This window comes from Nyctibius grandis, chromosome 2 (genome assembly GCF_013368605.1).
Source record: "Nyctibius grandis isolate bNycGra1 chromosome 2, bNycGra1.pri, whole genome shotgun sequence".
Classification (NCBI taxonomy): domain Eukaryota; kingdom Metazoa; phylum Chordata; class Aves; order Nyctibiiformes; family Nyctibiidae; genus Nyctibius; species Nyctibius grandis.
Genome location: NC_090659.1, coordinates 97,749,065 through 97,768,002, shown reverse-complemented (window position 1 = coordinate 97,768,002; position 18,938 = coordinate 97,749,065). Strand labels below are relative to the sequence as shown.

The window sequence follows — 18,938 nt, the reverse complement described above, 5'->3', positions numbered from 1 at the left end:
TTGTGATTGAGGGAAGAGCAGTGGTTGTTATTTGCATGGATTTTAGCAAGGCTTTTGACACAGGCTCCCACAGTTTTTTTGTACCCAGGTTGGGACATCATGGTCTGGATGGGCAGGCAACCAGATGGGTAAAAGCCTGGTTGGATGACAAGGCCCAGAGGGTCATGGCTCCTGGTCAGAACCTACCTGAATGCCTGTAGTGAGTGGGGTATCGCAGGTCTATCTTGGAACCTGTCCTGTTTAACGGCTTTATCAGTGACCTGGAAGAGGAGGAGGAGTGTGCTCTCGTCAAGCTTGCAGATGACAACAAGTTGGGGGGACCAGTCAATATACTGAGGGGCGGGACTGCCATCCAGAGGGACTGAGACAGGCTGGAGGAACGGGACAACAGGAACCTTATGAAATTCAACAAGGACAAATGCCAAGTCCTGCACCTCTGAAGGAAGAAGCCCCTGCAGTGATGTAGCCCAGGGGCTTCCTGGCCAGGGAGCAGCTCTGGGGAAAGGACCTGGGGGTCTGGGGCTGGAGTACTTATCCTGGGCAGGGAGGCCAAGGGTCAGGGCTTATCCAGCCTGATGAAAAGATGGCTACCAGGGGGAAAACGATAACCCAATAGCAGCCACCCAGTACCTACAGGGAGGTGAAAGAAGATGGAGATGAGATCTTCTCAGTGATTCTTGGTGGGACAATGACAGACAGTGGTCATTAGTTGAAACAAGAGATCAGTTATAAGGAAAAGTGTTTCCCCATGAGGACAGTCAGGCAGTGGCACAGGCTGCCCAGAGATGTTGTGCATCTCCATCCTTGGAGGTTTTCAAGACCAGATGAGATAAAACCCTGAGCAACCTGTTGTGGCCTCATGACTGACCCTGCCTTGGGCAGGAGGCTGGACTACAGACCTCCTGAGGTCCCTTCCCACCTGAATTATCCTGTGGTCCTAAGATAGCTTCTGATAATGAACAATAGTCTGTGACCATACGATTTGTGTCTATATAGCTCCTGTATTTGTTAGAAGTGATGGATGAAACTTGCTGCTCCCAGAGTCTTTGTTGGGAGTGAACTGTGACCTCTGACGTCTGTGACAGTGAGCTCCAGAATACAGGGTGGTCTGGAATTTAGGAAGTGTCTAAACACCCAAAGAGTGAGATTTTGGAATAAATTTCCCAATGTAGTTGTAGGGGGAAAACTACAGCTTGATAAATTTATGAAGAGGATTATGTGATATGATTGCCAGCAATGGCAAGGACAGAATTCAGGGACCTGAGAGCCTGTGCAAGCTTACATCTTTTGTTTTGACAAATGCAAGGCCAAGCTCCTTATCTTCAAGAATAAATAAATGGAAAATTAGGAAATATTGTAAATATTTCATTGACAATTGATACTGTGAAATTGAAAGCAATCTTTTGCCCAGTTCAAAGTTATTAGTTTGTAGCTGTGAGGCTTGATAACCATGATAATAAATGGTATTTATATTCTAGTGCAAAATGGATGTCAGAACCAAAATGCACAAATATGCACAAACCTAATTAATCTGTGATTGGTTTATTCACAGAATCACAGAATCACAGAATCACAGAATGTTAGGGATTGGAAGGAACCTCGAAAGATCATCTAGTCCAATCCCCCTGCCGGAGCAGGATTGCCTAGACCATATCACACAGGAACGCCTCCAGGCGGGTTTTGAATGTCTCCAGAGAAGGAGACTCCACAACCTCTCTGGGCAGCCTGTTCCAGTGTTCAGTCACCCTCACCGTAAAGAAGTTTTTCCTCAAATTTAAGTGGAACCTCCTGTGTTCCAGCTTGCACCCATTGCCCCTTGTCCTGTCAAGGGATGTCACTGAGAAGAGCCTGGCTCCATCCTCATGACACTTGCCCTTTACATATTTATAAACATTAATGAGGTCACCCCTCAGTCTCCTCTTCTCCAAGACAAAGAGACCCAGCTCCCTCAGCCTCTCCTCATAAGGGAGATGTTCCACTCCCTTAATCATCTTCGTGGCTCTGCGCTGGACTCTCTCTAGCAGTTCCCTGTCCTTCTTGAACTGAGGGGCCCAGAACTGGACACAATATTCCAGATGCGGCCTCACCAGGGCAGAGTAGAGGGGGAGGAGAACCTCTCTTGACCTGCTAACCACACCCCTTCTAATACACCCCAGGATGCCATTGGCCTTCTTGGCCACAAGGGCACACTGCTGGCTCATGGTCATCCTGCTGTCCACTAGGACCCCCAGGTCCCTTTCCCCTACGCTGGTCTCCAACAGGTCTGTCCCCAACTTGTATTCATACATGGGGTTGTTCTTGCCCAGATGCAGGACTCTACACTTGCCCTTGTTATATTTCATTAAATTTCTCCCCGCCCAACTCTCCAGCCTGTCTAGGTCTCTCTGAATGGCTGCGCAGCCTTCCAGTGTGTCAGCCACTCCTCCCAGTTTGGTGTCATCAGCGAACTTGCTGACAGTGCACTCTATTCCCTCTTCCAAGTCATTAATGAATATATTGAATAGTACTGGTCCCAGTACCGACCCTTGAGGGACTCCGCTAGACACAGGCCTCCAACTGGACTCTGTCCCATTGACCACCACTCTCTGGCTTCTTTCCTTCAGCCACTTCACAATCCACCTCACTACCCGATCATCCAGACCACACTTCCTCAGTTTAGCTGTGAGGATGCTGTGGGAGACCGTGTCAAACGCTTTACTGAAATCGAGGTAGACCACATCCACAGCTCTACCATCATCTATCCACCGGGTTATGTCCTCATAAAAGGCTATCAAGTATTCCTGTCACAGCAGCTGAAGGCTGTATGACAAACAGCTACAAAGCAGGTGCAGCATATATCATTGGCTTGATTATAAAAAATTGACATTTTATTCAATTCCAAATTAAAAAAAGGAGATTGTATACAAATTCAGAGAAAGTCAGTCATGCTATAATTGTATTGCATCGTAACAAAAAACTAATTTTCTTCATGAAGTAATTGCATAGTTCCAGTTTGTCACGATAAATCAAGCCTGAACCTGAGAACGGGAAGATCTGAAAAAAGTCAGAATGTTCTCCATGATGCATGGGTCAGGATACAATCTAGAGAGGTTCAAATTTAGAATAATAACACTTATATTTTTATAGCGAAGTCACTGAAACTTTGTACAGCAAACTGCAGTTTCAGTGGAAGGAAAGGCATGTTTCCACAGTAGCATACTATACAAGCCACATTTTTCTGTTGAGATGATACCTGCCAAAGATCTTACTGGAGTCAGGGGAACCACAGCCAAAGTTGTGTTTATATCTCCTTCGGTTTTAATAAAGCAGCCCTAACAGGCATATTCATACTTACTGTGAGGGTATACGGAATGCCACTGGTGTCCCACAGCAGGTTTGGGTATGGTCCTGAGTGCTCATGAGAAGGGACAAGCCCCGAAACCTGGAAGCAAGAGGGAAGAGCTCCACATCCCACTGCTGCTGGTGCCACTGGAAGAGCGTGTGGGGAGGCAAGCCCCTACAGCATGGTTGGTGTGCTTCTCAGCAGAATTGCAGTCAGATGTGATAGGGCTATTATGGACTAATTTGGGAGAGGTAAGGTACAATTTTGTTTTCACTGCACAGCACTATAAAGCGAATAAATAGTGCTTAGCCTATAATGAAACTCGATAAAATTCAATTCAGCAATATCAGGATTGATCACTGTAAATTGACATTGCTATTTCCATGTACCTCTGAAAAGCTGCCCAGCGTAATGTACAAAGCAACTGCACGATTTCAGAGTTGCAACAGCTACAAGTGTTATTAACCAGCAGAACCACAACTAGAACATAGATGGTAACTTAGAAATACATGGTAGAAATATCACATTTGTAAGGGAATAACATCAGTTAATGTAATGATTGAAAACCCCTTACAAGTTCCCATGCTCCAAGTTCACACCATTTTTCTTAAAGTAAATAAAAGATTGGTTTTGAGTTTTGTGTGTACAGTGCCAGTGCCTTGTGCAGGGTATAATGCCTGGAAGGCATTTAATCAGTGTCGATGCTATTAAGTAAAGGCTTGTTTCAGTCACCTAAACAGCGATATGCAGCGCTGTGTGAGATGCTGAGTCTGCAGCAGCCAGGCCAGAATGGGGAAGGTCTCCCTAAAGTCTTGCAGGGCACCAGAAAGCATCAGGTAAAAATGTGGGATACACTAGAATGCCTCAAATTGCAATAGATGTCTATCCTCAGGCAATATAACCAAACCCTGAATGTATGTGTTTTACAGGGAAAAAGGATACAGCATGGTTATAAAAGTCATGATTATTTCTGAGGATTTTTCCGATGGGGATCTGGGAAAGAAACTTTTTCATCCAGTGACACAACCAGGCATTGCAAGTATTGATCAATGAAAAATTTATTTACAGAAATTTTTCAAATACAAACATAAAATAGCACATATTATATATATATTTTTTTTACAAAAATGAATATTGAAATAATGAACATGGTACAGCACAATTCGACATCAATGAGCTAAACGTAACAGCAACAGAAATCTATGTCTGGAAGAAGTTTCCTGTTAGTCATACATAACCAACAGAGCTCTACAGTACCGTGAATGGAATTTCCCATGGACAGAAAAATGTCCATTTACTGCACTTCATAAAAGTACTATAGGGAAAGGCTACATATGCCAAGTAATTATGTTGCATTTTTGTAATAATGCTGAAAACACAGAGGCTTAATACAAGTTATATAGGGCTGAATAAGCAGTGGCTAAATGTTTGGGGAAGAAAAATGTGTAGAGAATATACAAAATACTGATAAAGTGGCTTATTGGTCCTTTTATTAAGTTTAATGTATAGATTAAAAAGTGTTTCAACACTGAATTTTAAACCACCAGAGAGAAGTTAAAAAAAAAAATAAAGAAAAGAAAGAAGAATCACACCAAAAAAAAGTTTCCTCTCTACTCATTTTGTGCCATGGTCAACATCTGTGTGTGCGTGTGTGCTTTCAGGAGTGCCGCGCCGAGGGGCTGCCGGGTACTACCCCAGCCCCCCGGCACTGCCGTCCCCTCATCAACCTCTCAATTAATCAATGCACACAGAATTTTACCATTTGCCAACGCGGAGTTTTCCTTGCTTATATTTTTGCGGAGCAGACCACGGGTGGGCTTGGGTGAGAAAGCCTGTCCCTGTCCAGCCGAGCCCAGTGGCTTTCTGCCACCATTCACCTCCCTGCCCTCCCTGGGGCCACCCACAGTCCCACCCCATGCCCGCTCCGGAGAGAAAGCACTTAAAAGTTTCTTGTTCATCGTTGTTATCCAGAAGACATTGGCGAGCCCCCCGGGTGTCTGGCAGCGCCCGTGCCCCGGGGCCAGCTCAGTAGGGGTACTGCTTCTGCTTCTTGCCTGAGAAGCAGGCCAGCCAGGTGCACACCAGCATGGCCGCCACCGCGCCCCCGCCCGTGCAGTAGTAGGCCCAGCCGATGTGGCAGGTGCCTGCAAGGGAAACAGAGAGACATGGCACAGCATTAGGCAGGGAGAGAAAGCACCACCGCCACCCTCCTTTCTGCCCACCGAGGAAAAAGCACTTTTCTAGGTTTCTGCCCATTTGTACATCAGCCTCAGACAAGGAATGCAGGGCATAATTCAAGCAGCTATAGAAGTTAAGCTGTTTAAATGGCTCCCCTTAATTTTCTGTAATGGTTCAGCAGACAGGCCTCCAAGCTCACTCGCTTGGCTGGTTGCTGTTTTCCACACAGGGGGAAACGCCACGTGGCAGCTGAAGCAGAGGCTGCTGGCACCACGAGCACGACAGCCATGGGGCAGATGTCCCTCTGCCCGCCTGGCCCAGGGAGCACCCGCGGCACCACTCTCCACAGCGGCTGCAGTCGGAAGAGGGTTTTCCCCACCCTTCTCTTTCTTCTCCTCCTCCAGGCAGTGTCTGAGGATATTTTGTTTATTTTTGACTGAGATTTTGAGGGTTTGTATGTAACATGGGCCAGGGCCTGCTCCCTTCAGAAAGAGCTGCGGGGGGCGGGGGTCCACCTCTGCCATTTCAGCGACAGGGCTCAAAACTGGACCTGGCTGCAAGCTGCTGGGTGACTATAACCCAGGACATGGCTGCAGGGAACCCATTCATGTCCCCCTCGCTCAGGCATCAATCCTGATCAGGAGGCTCCCAGTGACAAATGATCATGGTGTTGGGGGTCCACCTGCATGGGAGCTGCTGTGGGAGTGGAGTCCATAAATACAAAAACAGAGAAATTTCCCTATTCTCACCCAAGGTCACAACTCATTGCTTAAAACTTCACTGATCTTTTGTCTACTGTGTTTAATAGTGTCACAATATGGCCCTGAATACATTTAATGGCCACAGTATCTTTATACAGCCGAACTCATCATCAGTGACTGCTGTTGGGTAATCCCATGGTGGACCATAAAGTGATTGCTCCCCTTCAAGGCACCACTGTGCCTGCAGTAGTGGAGGAGATCAGGAAAATAGCAGCTGTAGCAAGGAGGAAGCCTCCTCACAGAGTTCTCTGAAAGCAAGGAGATGGCTTCTGTTACTCCTCAGAATTTTAGCCCATCTCAAAAGTAATTTTCACTTGGGCTGCATCATCTTGGTCATTTTGATCTTGAGTGCTTGGGACTCATTACAACTGAGGTTCTCCCTGTGTCACCATCTTGGGTGATATCGCCCTGCTTTGAGCAGTGAGTGCCCTCAGTAAGGCACAAGCAGCAATACAACACTTCCTTCCCACCCCCTGGAAAAAGCAGCAGAAACCATTCTCCCCTCCAGACAACAGAAGGTGACAACACAGTTTTCATCTAAAAAGACAGAGCTGAAACAGGTGGTATGTCCATACTCTGTCCCAATGGCAACCTTGAGGGCCAGGCTTCCGGTTCAGGCAATTATCAACTCAGCTAATCCTGCCTTAAGGCACAAGACACACAAGATGTCTGTACATCTCAACATGTCCAAAGCATTAGCATGCCTCAAGGCAGACAGCATGTCCGTTGACTGTCTGCAGGATATTGTCAGGCCAGCTTTGTAAGGAGACGTTAGTGGGAGGCAACACTGATGCTCCTGGCCACTCTGAAGATCTCAGGTTGACACCACAGCAGGAAGCATAGTACTTGTTTAATTTTTTATTCATAACCCTCAAAACTTTTTACTTAAAAAACGTCCAGTGAAACAAAGATCCTGATGGGACCAGAGGACTTGAGGAGCTGTGGCTTTAGCTTGAGCTTATTAACCTCTCTCCTAATGTGCTGGAGCAGACAGAGAGGTTTATTTGGTTTTGTAATCTGGTTATGCTCTGTAGATCAACACCATTCTTGGCTTCCTTACAGAAGACCACACAGAGAGTCTGACTTCCTAAAGAGAAGACCATCAGGAACCATGGAGAGCTGCCAAGTGCCTGGCAATGTCACTGATGCTGATGCTTGCCCAGTCACACAGCAGTCTCTGGAGAGACCCGTCTCCGGACCATCTATTGCCTTGCCTGTGTACACACACTGTCTATAGCTTCTGCTGGGAATTTAAAAAACAGACTTAAGCATACACCAGATGTCTAAATCCATTGGATTGCTTTGAAAATGATCTCTTTTATACCAGGGTGGGGTGTGCTAAAGCATTTCTTGTGATAAGACGGGCTCCATCTGATAGGTCTTTTTAAATTGCTAAGTATTCCTAAAACTACTACAGTATTGTAGCTGCAGCTTGAAAAAAAGTAAATCTTTCTCATCATGATGCTTCCAGGTAGAGAAAATAAATGTTAAAATGCTACTTTTTTTAGAGTTTAAAGATTCACCTGGTAGCACTGCCCAAAGCTGTGACCTAAATGAGATGGAATGAAGTAAATTTGAACTTTTGCATGGTGTGGTTTCAACTTTTGTGCCTTGGCAGTGGGAGAGGAGGTGAGTGTATCTATCATAGAATCATAGAATGGTTTGGGTTGGAAGGGACCTTAAAGATCATCTAGTACCAACCCCCCTGCCACAGGCAGGGACACCTTTCCACTAGACCAGGTTGCTCAAAGCCCCATCCAATCTGGCCTTAAACACTGCCAGGGAGGGGGCAGCCACAGCTTCTCTGGGCAACCTGTTCCAGTGTCTCACTACCCTCACAGTAAAGAATTTCTTCCTAATATCTAATCTAAATCTACCCTCTTTCGGTTTAAAACCATTCCCCTGATACATAGTAAGAAGAAAGAACTGTTAAATCAGTGTCAGAGATGTGCTCAACAGATACAACATGCACATTCAGTCTTGGCTGAAGAGAATAACGTTTATTTCTCCATATCATGCTCCATTTACCCTAAGGACCACTGCCCTACTTAATGCTCTGAGGCATGGCAGGCAGCCTCTTGATCTAACAAACGCAATGTAGTTCACAAGTGTGAGCTGGGTCAAGATGAACAAATGAAAGAATGGGAGAGTGCAGGAGAATGGATGAAAGAGCCGGGAGCCTGACCTTAGAGCAATAATAACACAGCAATAAACCTGTCCATTATCTCCAGTCTGTGTCAAGAGCAACAGGAGGCCTCAGATAAAATAACTTGATCTGTACTTGGACGATGCTGAGTAGAACAGCGTTTCAAGCTATTGTGCTGAAGAAGAGCCTGCAGTGGGGAAGGTGTCTGAGGGTACAGGACTTAGCTATACTTTTCATTGTAAGTATAGGTAAGTCCTAGGTCCCTAGCTAAGTATGGCTATAAGGCCAGAGATAACCCATCTCAAAGGTACCTGCATAGCCACATGTCAAAATGAAACAATGGCTACCGCTTTTATAATCCTGCATTGCACAAGGAAAAAAGATATTTTGGAGTTAATGTTTCTGCTTTGGTGTTCTCATTTTACTACAGGTATGAGCTGTTTTAATCCACTGCACCCTAAAGAAAGATTTTGGGTTGTCAATAATTGGGTAATGTAGTTGCAGTTTAAATTGTAAAATGATTTCTGCTTCACTTTGATATTAAATACTCATTCTAAAAGGAAAAGGAAGCTTTATAAAAAGCAGGGTTGATGAGTAATTAAATGTAACATCAAATGAAAAGAAATACACCTATAGAAATGTTATATGTTAGAGAAGATAGACAGACTTTGCTTTCTAGCTTTATATTTTTGTATTACAATAGTGGTTACCATAGAAGGACCCTTTGTCATGTTCAAATTTTATTGTGCTGACATCAGTGGTACTAGTCATGTATTCAGAAGTAAGTAAATGGTTAAGAGCTTTGCAGAACTGGAGCTTAAATTCAACCATCAAGTAGAGCAGTTTGCCTTCACAGAACCCATCATATTAAGGATTAGAAATGTTGCATTGCAGTTTCCCCTTTTCTTAATGTCAAAACTGTACAATGAAGAGCAAGACCACCTAATTACTTGATAGAATTAAAACAATTAGTGAAACCATGTCAATTTTCACACACACACAGAGACACAAAAGCTATTGTTTTCCTCAAGGATGCATTGGAATACATATATACAGGTAGAAGCGCGCCAGTCCATTGAGGGCGTGTACCCATGCAAGAATGTGTACATGTTCTTGCTCGTAAAATGGGCTGGATCGGGTTTCATGCCAAAGTAAATTCCCCAGCAGCTGAAGAGATTCCCTTCCAGCTGATAGAGATGACATGCATCACAGCAGCTTCCTTCTCTGCACAGAACTGATGTTGCTTTTAAGAAATCAGTCTTTACCTGACAGGTCAGTATGGAAGGAGAAGATATGGCTTCAGCATTTTGTTAGTTCTGGATCCTTTTTTTTTTGGTACAGGAGAGCATAAATAATTGGAGCTCTTGGTTGCTCAGTGAAGCAGGACTGTCCAAGTTGGCTCAGGCAAATTTGTAGTCGGCCATTAAGAACTTTGTTTTCATATTTGTTTTACTGAGATAGGCAGCAACAGAGTGTCAGGATGAACTCTGAAATCATAGAATAACAGACCTTGCAGCTATAGGGATGGATGGCCATTTTCCAAGCAAATAAAAGAAGGAAAGAGTGGAAACATTACACTCCTCTTTTGTAAAAGGATTGAAAGAAATTACAGTCCCCAAGAATACAGGACAAAAGCAAGGTGAGTGAGGACACTATCAAAAGAAGATTCAGCAGAAAAGAGTCCCATAGAACATATTTGCTAAATCAAAAGAAACCAAAGAATGTGGAAGGGTAGTTTCGCAGTGATGGATGGGCTTATTAAAAAACACTTCCATGCCTCTTCGTGATTTCTAACATGATCTTCAAGGTCATGATATGTGTCCCCTAGCTTCCCCCCTCCTCTTCAATATACAAGGCAAATAAAGATTAAAACAAATTAGGGAGTGAGTGAAATTTGGCAATAGAAAATCTGCGGATACTTGATCTACCATGGAGCTGTGCCAGGATCCAGCTGCCAAAACAGAATTTTACCAGGATTTCTACTCATGATGTCTTATAAATAATTATCACATATAGTTATCAAGGTCCTGGAAATAACATACGATTTTCATCTAAAATAACCAATAATTGACACTTATGAAAAAATATCCAGAATATGAAAGTGTCTTGGATGCAAACCTGTTAATTGCAAGACTTACTATCTTAAATATTTGTACCTTTTTTGCTGTTAATGTTTGGACTATACTGGGCTTGCAGGCTGGAGTATTTGGCAAACTCTAATAATTTAACCTTAAGTAGAGCCTGTTTTCCAAGATGAAGGCAAAAAAGGTTTCAGAATTAGCCGGGCTGAAGAATACAAATGATATTACCTTCAACAATAAAAACTACAATTCCTACTTGCAAAAAGTTGTGCAGGAACTCTAATTAACAGCTTCACATGAGAGTTCAGTGCTACAGGGAATGTGAATTCATGTAATCAAACAGGGTGCTGGAAAAGTAATCAGAGAAAAAAGTAAGGAGTGTGATGTTAAGGGATATACAGGGATTCAGAGATACCAAAGCCACAAATGAATGTAAAAGATAATCAGCTAATTAATAAGAAGGCACAATTACTTTGAAACAAAGTCAAGATAAATTAAATAGCGGAAGATTTTTTTTCTTGTCACAGTTACAATGAAAAACCGTCATGTGAAATCAGCTACAAAAGCAGGAAAAGAAGTTAAAACTTGGAATGCCTCCAGAAAGGATTAAAGTAGTTATGTGAAACAAAGAAAGAACACTATATAAGGTAAAACTGCAGCAAAACAAATAGCTTGATACAAAATAATGAATCTAGTGAAGGTGTTTTCTTTGTCTGTTTCATGGATATGACTTTCTCAATGCATTTCTCTTTTTAAAAAATGTATGATTTCTTATGCATGCACAGATCAAGCTATTTTGGTTACTTATAACTGGTCAAAGAAACTGTACGGGTATTTTGGTATGTAATTAAATGCATACAATTTCATAAAGTTGAGAAGTGTAAAAAAGTGGAAAAAGAAGTGTCAACTTGAAATTCTTCAGTTCTGCTGTATGCAGACACTCACTCATATGACCAAATCCTCCTTTCTTTGGAGGATCACATAATTTTGTTTAATGAAAATTACTCAACCTGGAGAAGAGAAGGCTCTGGGGAGACCTTCTAGCAGCCTTCCAGTACCTGAAGGGGACCTACAAGAAAGCTGGAGAGGGACTTTTTACAAGGGCATGTAGTGATAGGACAAGGGGTATTCTCTTCAATTCCTTCGGTGTTTGGTGAAAATAGGGAAAAGACTATGAAAGTACAACAGATTAATATGTGGCTAAGAGACTGGTGCCGTAGGTGGGATTTTGGGTTCGCTGACCACGGGGCAGCTTTCATGGCACCAGGCCTGCTTATGCCAGAAGGGGAACAGCTGAATCAGAAGGGGAAAAGGGTTATGGTCCAGGAGTTGGCAGGGCTGGTTAAGAGGTCTTTAAACTAGGTTCGATGGGGGAGGAGGATAAGACCAGGGCAGCCACAAGTGAACCTAGGGGCGACAGGCCTGCATCGGGGGCAAGGCCGTTAGCCCAGCTGAAGTGCATTTACACCAATGCACGCAGTATGGGCAACAAACAGGAAGAGCTAGAAGCCACTGTACAGCAGGAAGGTTATGATGTGGTTGCCATCACAGAAACGTGGTGGGTTGACTCTCATGACTGGAGTGCTGCTATGGATGGCTATAAGCTCTTTAAGAGGGACAGGCAAAGCAGGAGAGGCGGTGGGGTAGCAATATATGTTAGGGAGTGCTTAGACTGTGTCGAAACTGAGGAAGATGGTGAGGATGACAAGGTTGAATGTTTATGGGTGAAGATCAGGGGGAAGGTCGGCAGGGCGGACATTACGGTGGGAGTCTGTTATAGACCACCCAACCAGGATGAGCAGGCGGACGAGGCGTTTTACAAGCGGCTGTCAGAAGCCCCCGGTCGCTGGCCCTTGTACTCGTGGGCGACTTCAACTTGCCGGATGTCTGCTGGAAATACAACATGGCAGAGAGGAAGCAATCTAGGAGGTTCCTCAAATGTGTGGAGGACAACTTCCTCATGCAAGTGGTAAATGAGCCCACTAGAGGAGGGGCCCTGCTTGACCTGTTGTTTGTGAACAGAGAAGGACTAGTGGGAGATGTGAGGGTCGGTGGCCGTCTTGGGAATAGCGACCACGAAATGTTAGAGTTTTCCATAGTGGGGGAAGTAAGGAGGGGCAAGAGCAGAACTTCTGCCTTAGATTTCCGGCGGGCTGACTTTAGCCTGTTTAAGAGGCTGGTGGACCGAGTCCCTTGGGAGTCGGTCCTGAAAGGCAAAGGAGTCCAGGAAGGCTGGACATGCTTCAAAAGGGAATTGTTAAATATTCAGGAGCAGGCTGTCCCGGTGTGTAGGAAGACAAGCCATCGGGGAAAAAGACCAGCCTGGTTAAACAGAGAACTTAGGCTAGAACTTAAGGAAAAAAAGAGAGCCTATTTGCTCTGGAAGAAGGGTCAGGTAACTTGGGAGGTCTATAGGGACGTGGCCAGGTCATGTAGGGAGAAGATTAGAAGGGCCAAACCTCAATTAGAGCTTGATTTGGCTGCTCCAGTCAAAGATAACAAAAAAAGCTTTTACAAATACATCAACAGCAAAAGGAGGGTCAAGGAGAGCCTCCACCACTTGCTGAATGAGGAGGGTAGTGTAGTGTCAGGGGATGAGGAAAAGGCAGAGGTGCTCAATGCCTTCTTTTCCTCGGTCTTTAATGTCAAGACCGGTTGTCCTCAGGAGACTCGGCTCCCAGAGCCTGAAGTTAGGGACGGGGGGCTGTGTGAACCTCCCATGATCCAGGAGGAGACGGTTAGTGACCTGCTGTGCCAGTTGGACACCCACAAGGCTATGGGCCCGGATGGGATTCACCCCAGAGTATTGAAGGAACTGGCAAATGAACTTGCCAAACCACTCTCGATTATCTACCAGCAGTCCTGGTTAACTGGAGAAGTTCCAGCTGACTGGAAATTAGCAAATGTAATGCCCATCTACAAGAAGGGTCGGAAGGATGATCCAGGGAACTATAGGCCTGTCAGCCTGACCTCGGTGCCAGGCAAGGTGATGGAACAGATCATCCTGAGTGCCATTACACGGCACATGCAGGACAATCGGGGCATCGGGGCCAGCCAACATGGATTCATGAAAGGCAGGTCCTGCTCGACCAACCTGGTCTCCTTCTATGACAAAGTGACCCGCTTAGTAGATGAGGGCAGGGCTGTGGATGTAGTCTATGTAGACTTCAGTAAGGCATTTGACACTGTCTCCCACAGCATCCTCCTAGACAAACTGGCTGCCCAGGGCTTGGATGGGTGGACTCTTCAATGGGTTAAAAACTGGCTGGATGGCCGAGCCCAGAGAGTGGTGGTGAATGGGGCAATGTTCAACTGGCAGCCGGTCACTAGCGGTGTTCCCCAGGGCTCGGTTCTGGGGCCGGTGCTGTTCAATATCTTTATAGATGATCTAGACTCAGGGCTTGAGTGCACCCTCAGCAAATTTGCAGAAGACACCAAGTTGGGTGGGAGTGTCAATCTGCTGGAGGGTAGGATGGCCCTACAGAGGGATCTGGACAGGTTAGACAGATGGGCCGAGACCAACAGCATGAGGTTCAACAAGAACAAGTGCCGGGTCTTACACTTCGGCCACAACAACCCCATGCAGCGCTACAGGCTGGGGGAAGAATGGTTAGAAAGTGGCCCGGTGGAAAGAGACTTGGGGGTGCTGATCGACAGCCGGCTAAACATGAGCCAGCAGTGTGCCCAGGTGGCCAAGAAGGCCAATGGCATCCTGGCCTCTATTAGGAATAGTGTAGCCAGCCGGTCTAGGGAAGCGATCGTCCCTCTGTACTCGGCACTGGTGAGGCCGCACCTTGAATACTGTGTCCAGTTCTGGGCCCCGCACTTCAAGAAAGATGTTGAGGTGTTGGAGCGAGTCCAGAGGAGGGCGACCAAGCTGGTGAAGGGTCTGGAGGGTCTGACCTATGAGGAACGGCTGAGGGAGCTGGGGTTGTTTAGCCTGGAGAAGAGGAGGCTAAGAGGTGACCTTATTGCAGTCTACAACTACCTGAAGGGAGGTTGTAGTGAAGTGGCAGTTGGCCTCTTCTCCCGGGCAACTAGCGATAGGACAAGAGGACATAGCCTCAAGCTTCGCCAGGGGAGGTTCAGGTTGGACATTAGGAAGAATTTCTTTTCAGAAAGGGTTATTAGACATTGGAATGGGCTACCCAGGGAGGTGGTGGAGTCACCATCTCTGGATGTGTTTAAGAAAAGACTGGACACGGCACTTAGTACCATGGTCTAGTTGACAGGGTGGTGTCAGGGCAACGGTTGGACTCGATGATCCCTGAGGTCTCTTCCAACCTGGTTGATTCTGTGATTCTGTGATTCTGTAATTCTGTGATTCTGGGTAATGGTTTTAAACTGAAAGAGGGTAGGTTTAAATGAGATATTAAGAAGAAATTCTTGACTGTGAGGGTGGTGAGACACTGCCACAGGTTGCCCAGAGAAGCTGTGGCTGCCCCCTCCCTGGCAGTGTTTAAGGCCAGGTTGGATGGGGCTCTGAGCAACGTGGCCTAGTGGAAAGGTGTCCTTGCCCATGGCAGGGGGGTTGGTACTAGATGATCTTTAAGGTCCATTCCAGCCTGGTTGGTTCTGTGATTCTGTGATTCTGTAATTCTGTGATTCTGGGTAATGGTTTTAAACTGAAAGAGGGTAGGTTTAAATGAGATATTAAGAAGAAATTCTTGACTGTGAGGGTGGTGAGACACTGCCACAGGTTGCCCAGAGAAGCTGTGGATGCCCCCTCCCTGGCAGTGTTTAAGGCCAGGTTGGATGGGGCTCTGAGCAACGTGGCCTAGTGGAAAGGTGTTCTTGCCCATGGCAGGGGGGTTGGTGCTAGATGATCTTTAAGGTCCCTTCCAACCCAAACCATTCTACGATTCTATTCTATGAAACCTCAAATTTGCTCTAAGTGTTCATTTGTCATGGAACAATAAAGGAGAAACCACTATCTTGTGTCAGTTACAATGCTCAAATTCCCAAACGCTTACATCCTGCTAATGGGGAGCTCTCCCAGCCTCCCGGAAGAAGTCAGCAGAAAGCTCACCTATTGCAGGAAGTGAAATTAATTTCACCTCTCTTTGGACATCCACAGTGTAGAGATCCACACTAGACTAGTCCCCCAGACTCCCTCTGGAGACAAGAATGAGAAAAAGCCATTTATAAAAGTGTGTTGCATTTCATCTTAAGGTAGACATCTAAAGTACAGCAGATGAACCCTGCTCTAGTAGCACCTATTTTTCTCCCTTTAACTGTGAAGGGATTCCAAACAACCAGTTTGCCCTTTTCAAGTAATAAAGAGCACCAGGTACTTGCTCCCAGGTGGTCTGAGTCCCTTTGGATTCTCCTCCTTATCTCCATTGACTGCAGAGGGTCCTTGCATCACCATGTTCTAACTCTGTCAACAAAGGTAATTAACTGACTCATATTAGACATGTGGACCTTGATACAGGCACCAAAGGTTTATAAAGGTTTAAGAATGGAAGTTATCCAGGTAGCACTAAAGAGGAAATGTTTCTTGATGAAACACTTTCTTTGCTAGCATGTAGGCTGACTCATTCATTTATCTGAGAACTTAGCAGCTGCAGCTCAGGTATGTTCATAAAGATTGTGCTCAGCTCCAGTCAAAAAACTGAAAGGGAAAAATCTCTGAGCTGTTTGCAGAGGATCTGCAAACAAAAAAAATGGTTTTGTCAGATCGATTGCTCATAGAAAAATACAGCTTTGAAGTCCTTGCCTTTAATAGGATTCTAATAAATTGTCCTACCGTCTAAATCCTTTTCTTGATCATTTTGGCACTGTATGTCAACACTCAGCCAGATGCTGTAATGATGCCACCTAAGGCCAATTAACTAGTTGACAAAGCTTTTTTACATTCACTGCTTTTGGTAGGGTTCTTATGTTGTTGTTTTAGCACTGTTTGCTTTTAAAGTGCTGTAAAGATCATTTACTCTAATATTTCTACAGCAAAAGTAATTATCAAATCAACAGTTCTCTTTAAGATATTTCAAGCCCTCTAAAAGTGGCAAAGGGGAACCTTAATAATAATGATCTTTGGAAACAAATATTCCTCAAGAGAGAAGTTTCTGAGAGCTTTTGAGGGCAATTCAGCTGCTTGTTTAGTTCAGGATGGGATCCAGCCTTTTAAGTTGCTCTCCAGACAGCAACTTTGGCCAGGAGAGCCCTTTCAGTGGTTCACAGATGGATGGACCATGATGGAGGGCAAGCAAAGGTGTGGATTTGGAGCCATCTGCTTTGGTTGCTGCTGCAGCTGGGCCCCCAGACCTAGGATGTCTCTGTGTGTGACAGGTAGCAATGGAGTGTGACAGCCAGAGAACATGAAACAACTGGAGAGGATCTAGGAGGACCTGCAGAAGAAAAAGAGCAGGAGGCTGTTCTCAGCCTAGCAAGAATGGCATGAACTCAAACAAGCATAGAATGCATTTTGAGCAGGCTGCGGCAGCAGCTGCCAGATGGGTAGGCAGGGCACAGCGTGCTGATGGCCACACCTGAGCCATGAGAGCCCTTGCTGTCAGACCTGTGATTTTCACTGCCTTTAGAAGCAAAGAAAAGCGTCATGACATTCAAAGATGACCCCTGAAGGCAGTTGCACACAGCAAACACCGAGCCATGTTTACAGGAGGCTTCTTAGCACAAATGATGACCCAGCAGCATAAAAAAGTAGGTCTTAGGGAGGAAATGTATGACATAAAAAGTAATCTCTCACAAAAAGGGGTAGGATATAAAAAATTCTGGAATATTGATCACCCAGGCTGAGCCCTGACTGCGCAAACACACCACATTTCCTCAAAGGAAGACAAAATTTTTTTCCAAGTAGTTCAACTTAAAAATTGGGGTTTATCTTAAATTTAGTGTCTTCATTCTTCCAGGTTAGTATGGTAAGTACATAATGTAATTTCATACATCTGGTGGCAGGGAATTGGCAGCTGGAAGCCAGATGAAATTTCCTAGGGCACCTACAACAGCATGAGTCATCTACGTTTAGATAAATGAATCTTACTCTAGATAAACGTTTTGCTGTTTGGGCTCTTAGGTATTGATCTTGTAGTGCTGTTTCACCAGATGCCAACTGAGGCTTGATTTTGTGAGTTAAACTGAACATTCTCTCTCCTCTCTGGGACCTTCTGTGGGATTTAGCTGCCTCCGCACCCATCTCAACAGAAATGAGCATGCAACGACTGAGCAGTCTCCGCATGCACATGTAGGGAAATCAATGGGCTAAAATGAAGTTTCTTATGGATTTTAGACATTGAAAACAAGATCGTAATGCATTCACACGTATAAACTCACATTGCCCTTTAAAAAAGACATGCAAGTCAGAAGGTTTCTTCACAGAGTTTAAGTTTTGCAAAATGTGGAAGTTTTTGAAAATGTCTGGTGCAGTCTTCACTTTAATGCATACTCTCATTTTAATTCAATGTCCCTCACTTTAATGAATTTCCTGCTAAACCCCTCATTTTTCAGCTATTATTCTTGTGTGGTACATTTACAAATGAAAATAAAACAGTACTAGTGCCTCTAGCTCAGCAAAACTGAATGTGTGCTATACGATGCGCTACGAAGACGCTTGCTTTTGGGAAATTGCCTGCTAATTCCTTTTGCAGACCTCAGGATTGTGTAGATCTGACTCATTTTCACACCCTTCCATCAGCAGCTCAGTACTGCTATGCCACGTCAGTGCTGCCCTGAATGGGCCCACAGGCAAATCCAGGGTGTGAATAATGCAGCAAAACAATAACAGCTTGAACGATGACAAGAGATTAAGATGATTTTGATCCATCCTCAGACATCTGGTAAAAGTAAAAGGCAGTCCCTTCGAGCACTGCTAGTTTATAACTCCAGTCTCCACCTCAGGCATTAGCCTGTGGCCAAATGCTAATTAGACTAAGGACTTTGACTTGGTCATCAGGCAAACAACTGCACTAGTTCAAAACATAAGCATCTCTTCTCTTGCCTCCATTCACTTGTATTGCCCTACTTCTAGGAGTTAGCACCCTAAAAACCGTGGCAGAAGACTGCTTCAGTTCATAATCTGGTGTTCTGCTGGGAACTCTGCTCCACCCGTGATCTGAGATGGGATACCGCAATATGAAGCAGGGCCCCAGGATGTCCATACAGATCCTCCTGCCTGCTGGGAAGCTGGGAACCACAAGTGGAGGAACACAGCTGAGACCTGTCATGGCCTTAACCCCCCAACAAGATTTGCCAGAGGTCGTTTGTCAAAGCCCTAATCTATCACTGTGTTTTTTTTCATGATGGCAAAGACAGACCGCTAGAGAACAGCAGACAGTAGTCTCTCTGTCTGTCTATTTATGGAGGTTACTCCCCATCCTCATTAACAAAACAGCTCATCTATTGCATGCAATTTAATCAACAAATGGGGTTGTCCTTGGCAGGATATCTTCAGTTGAAGAATGACTCCTCTTTGTAGAGATCAAATTGTACAA

General features: G+C 44.9%; 1 protein-coding gene across 1 annotated transcript in view; it reads right to left on the bottom strand.

Annotated features, from left to right (window-relative positions):
* Positions 1-4,422: 4,422 nt before the first annotated feature.
* The window catches only part of LHFPL6 (LHFPL tetraspan subfamily member 6), a 161,642-nt gene continuing 147,126 nt past the window's right edge, over positions 4,423-18,938 (bottom strand). The window contains exon 4 of the mRNA XM_068425523.1: positions 4,423-5,466. Within this exon, the coding sequence (XP_068281624.1) occupies positions 5,348-5,466 (119 nt within the window). The 3' untranslated portion in view covers positions 4,423-5,347. The remainder of the gene's footprint in view (positions 5,467-18,938) is intronic.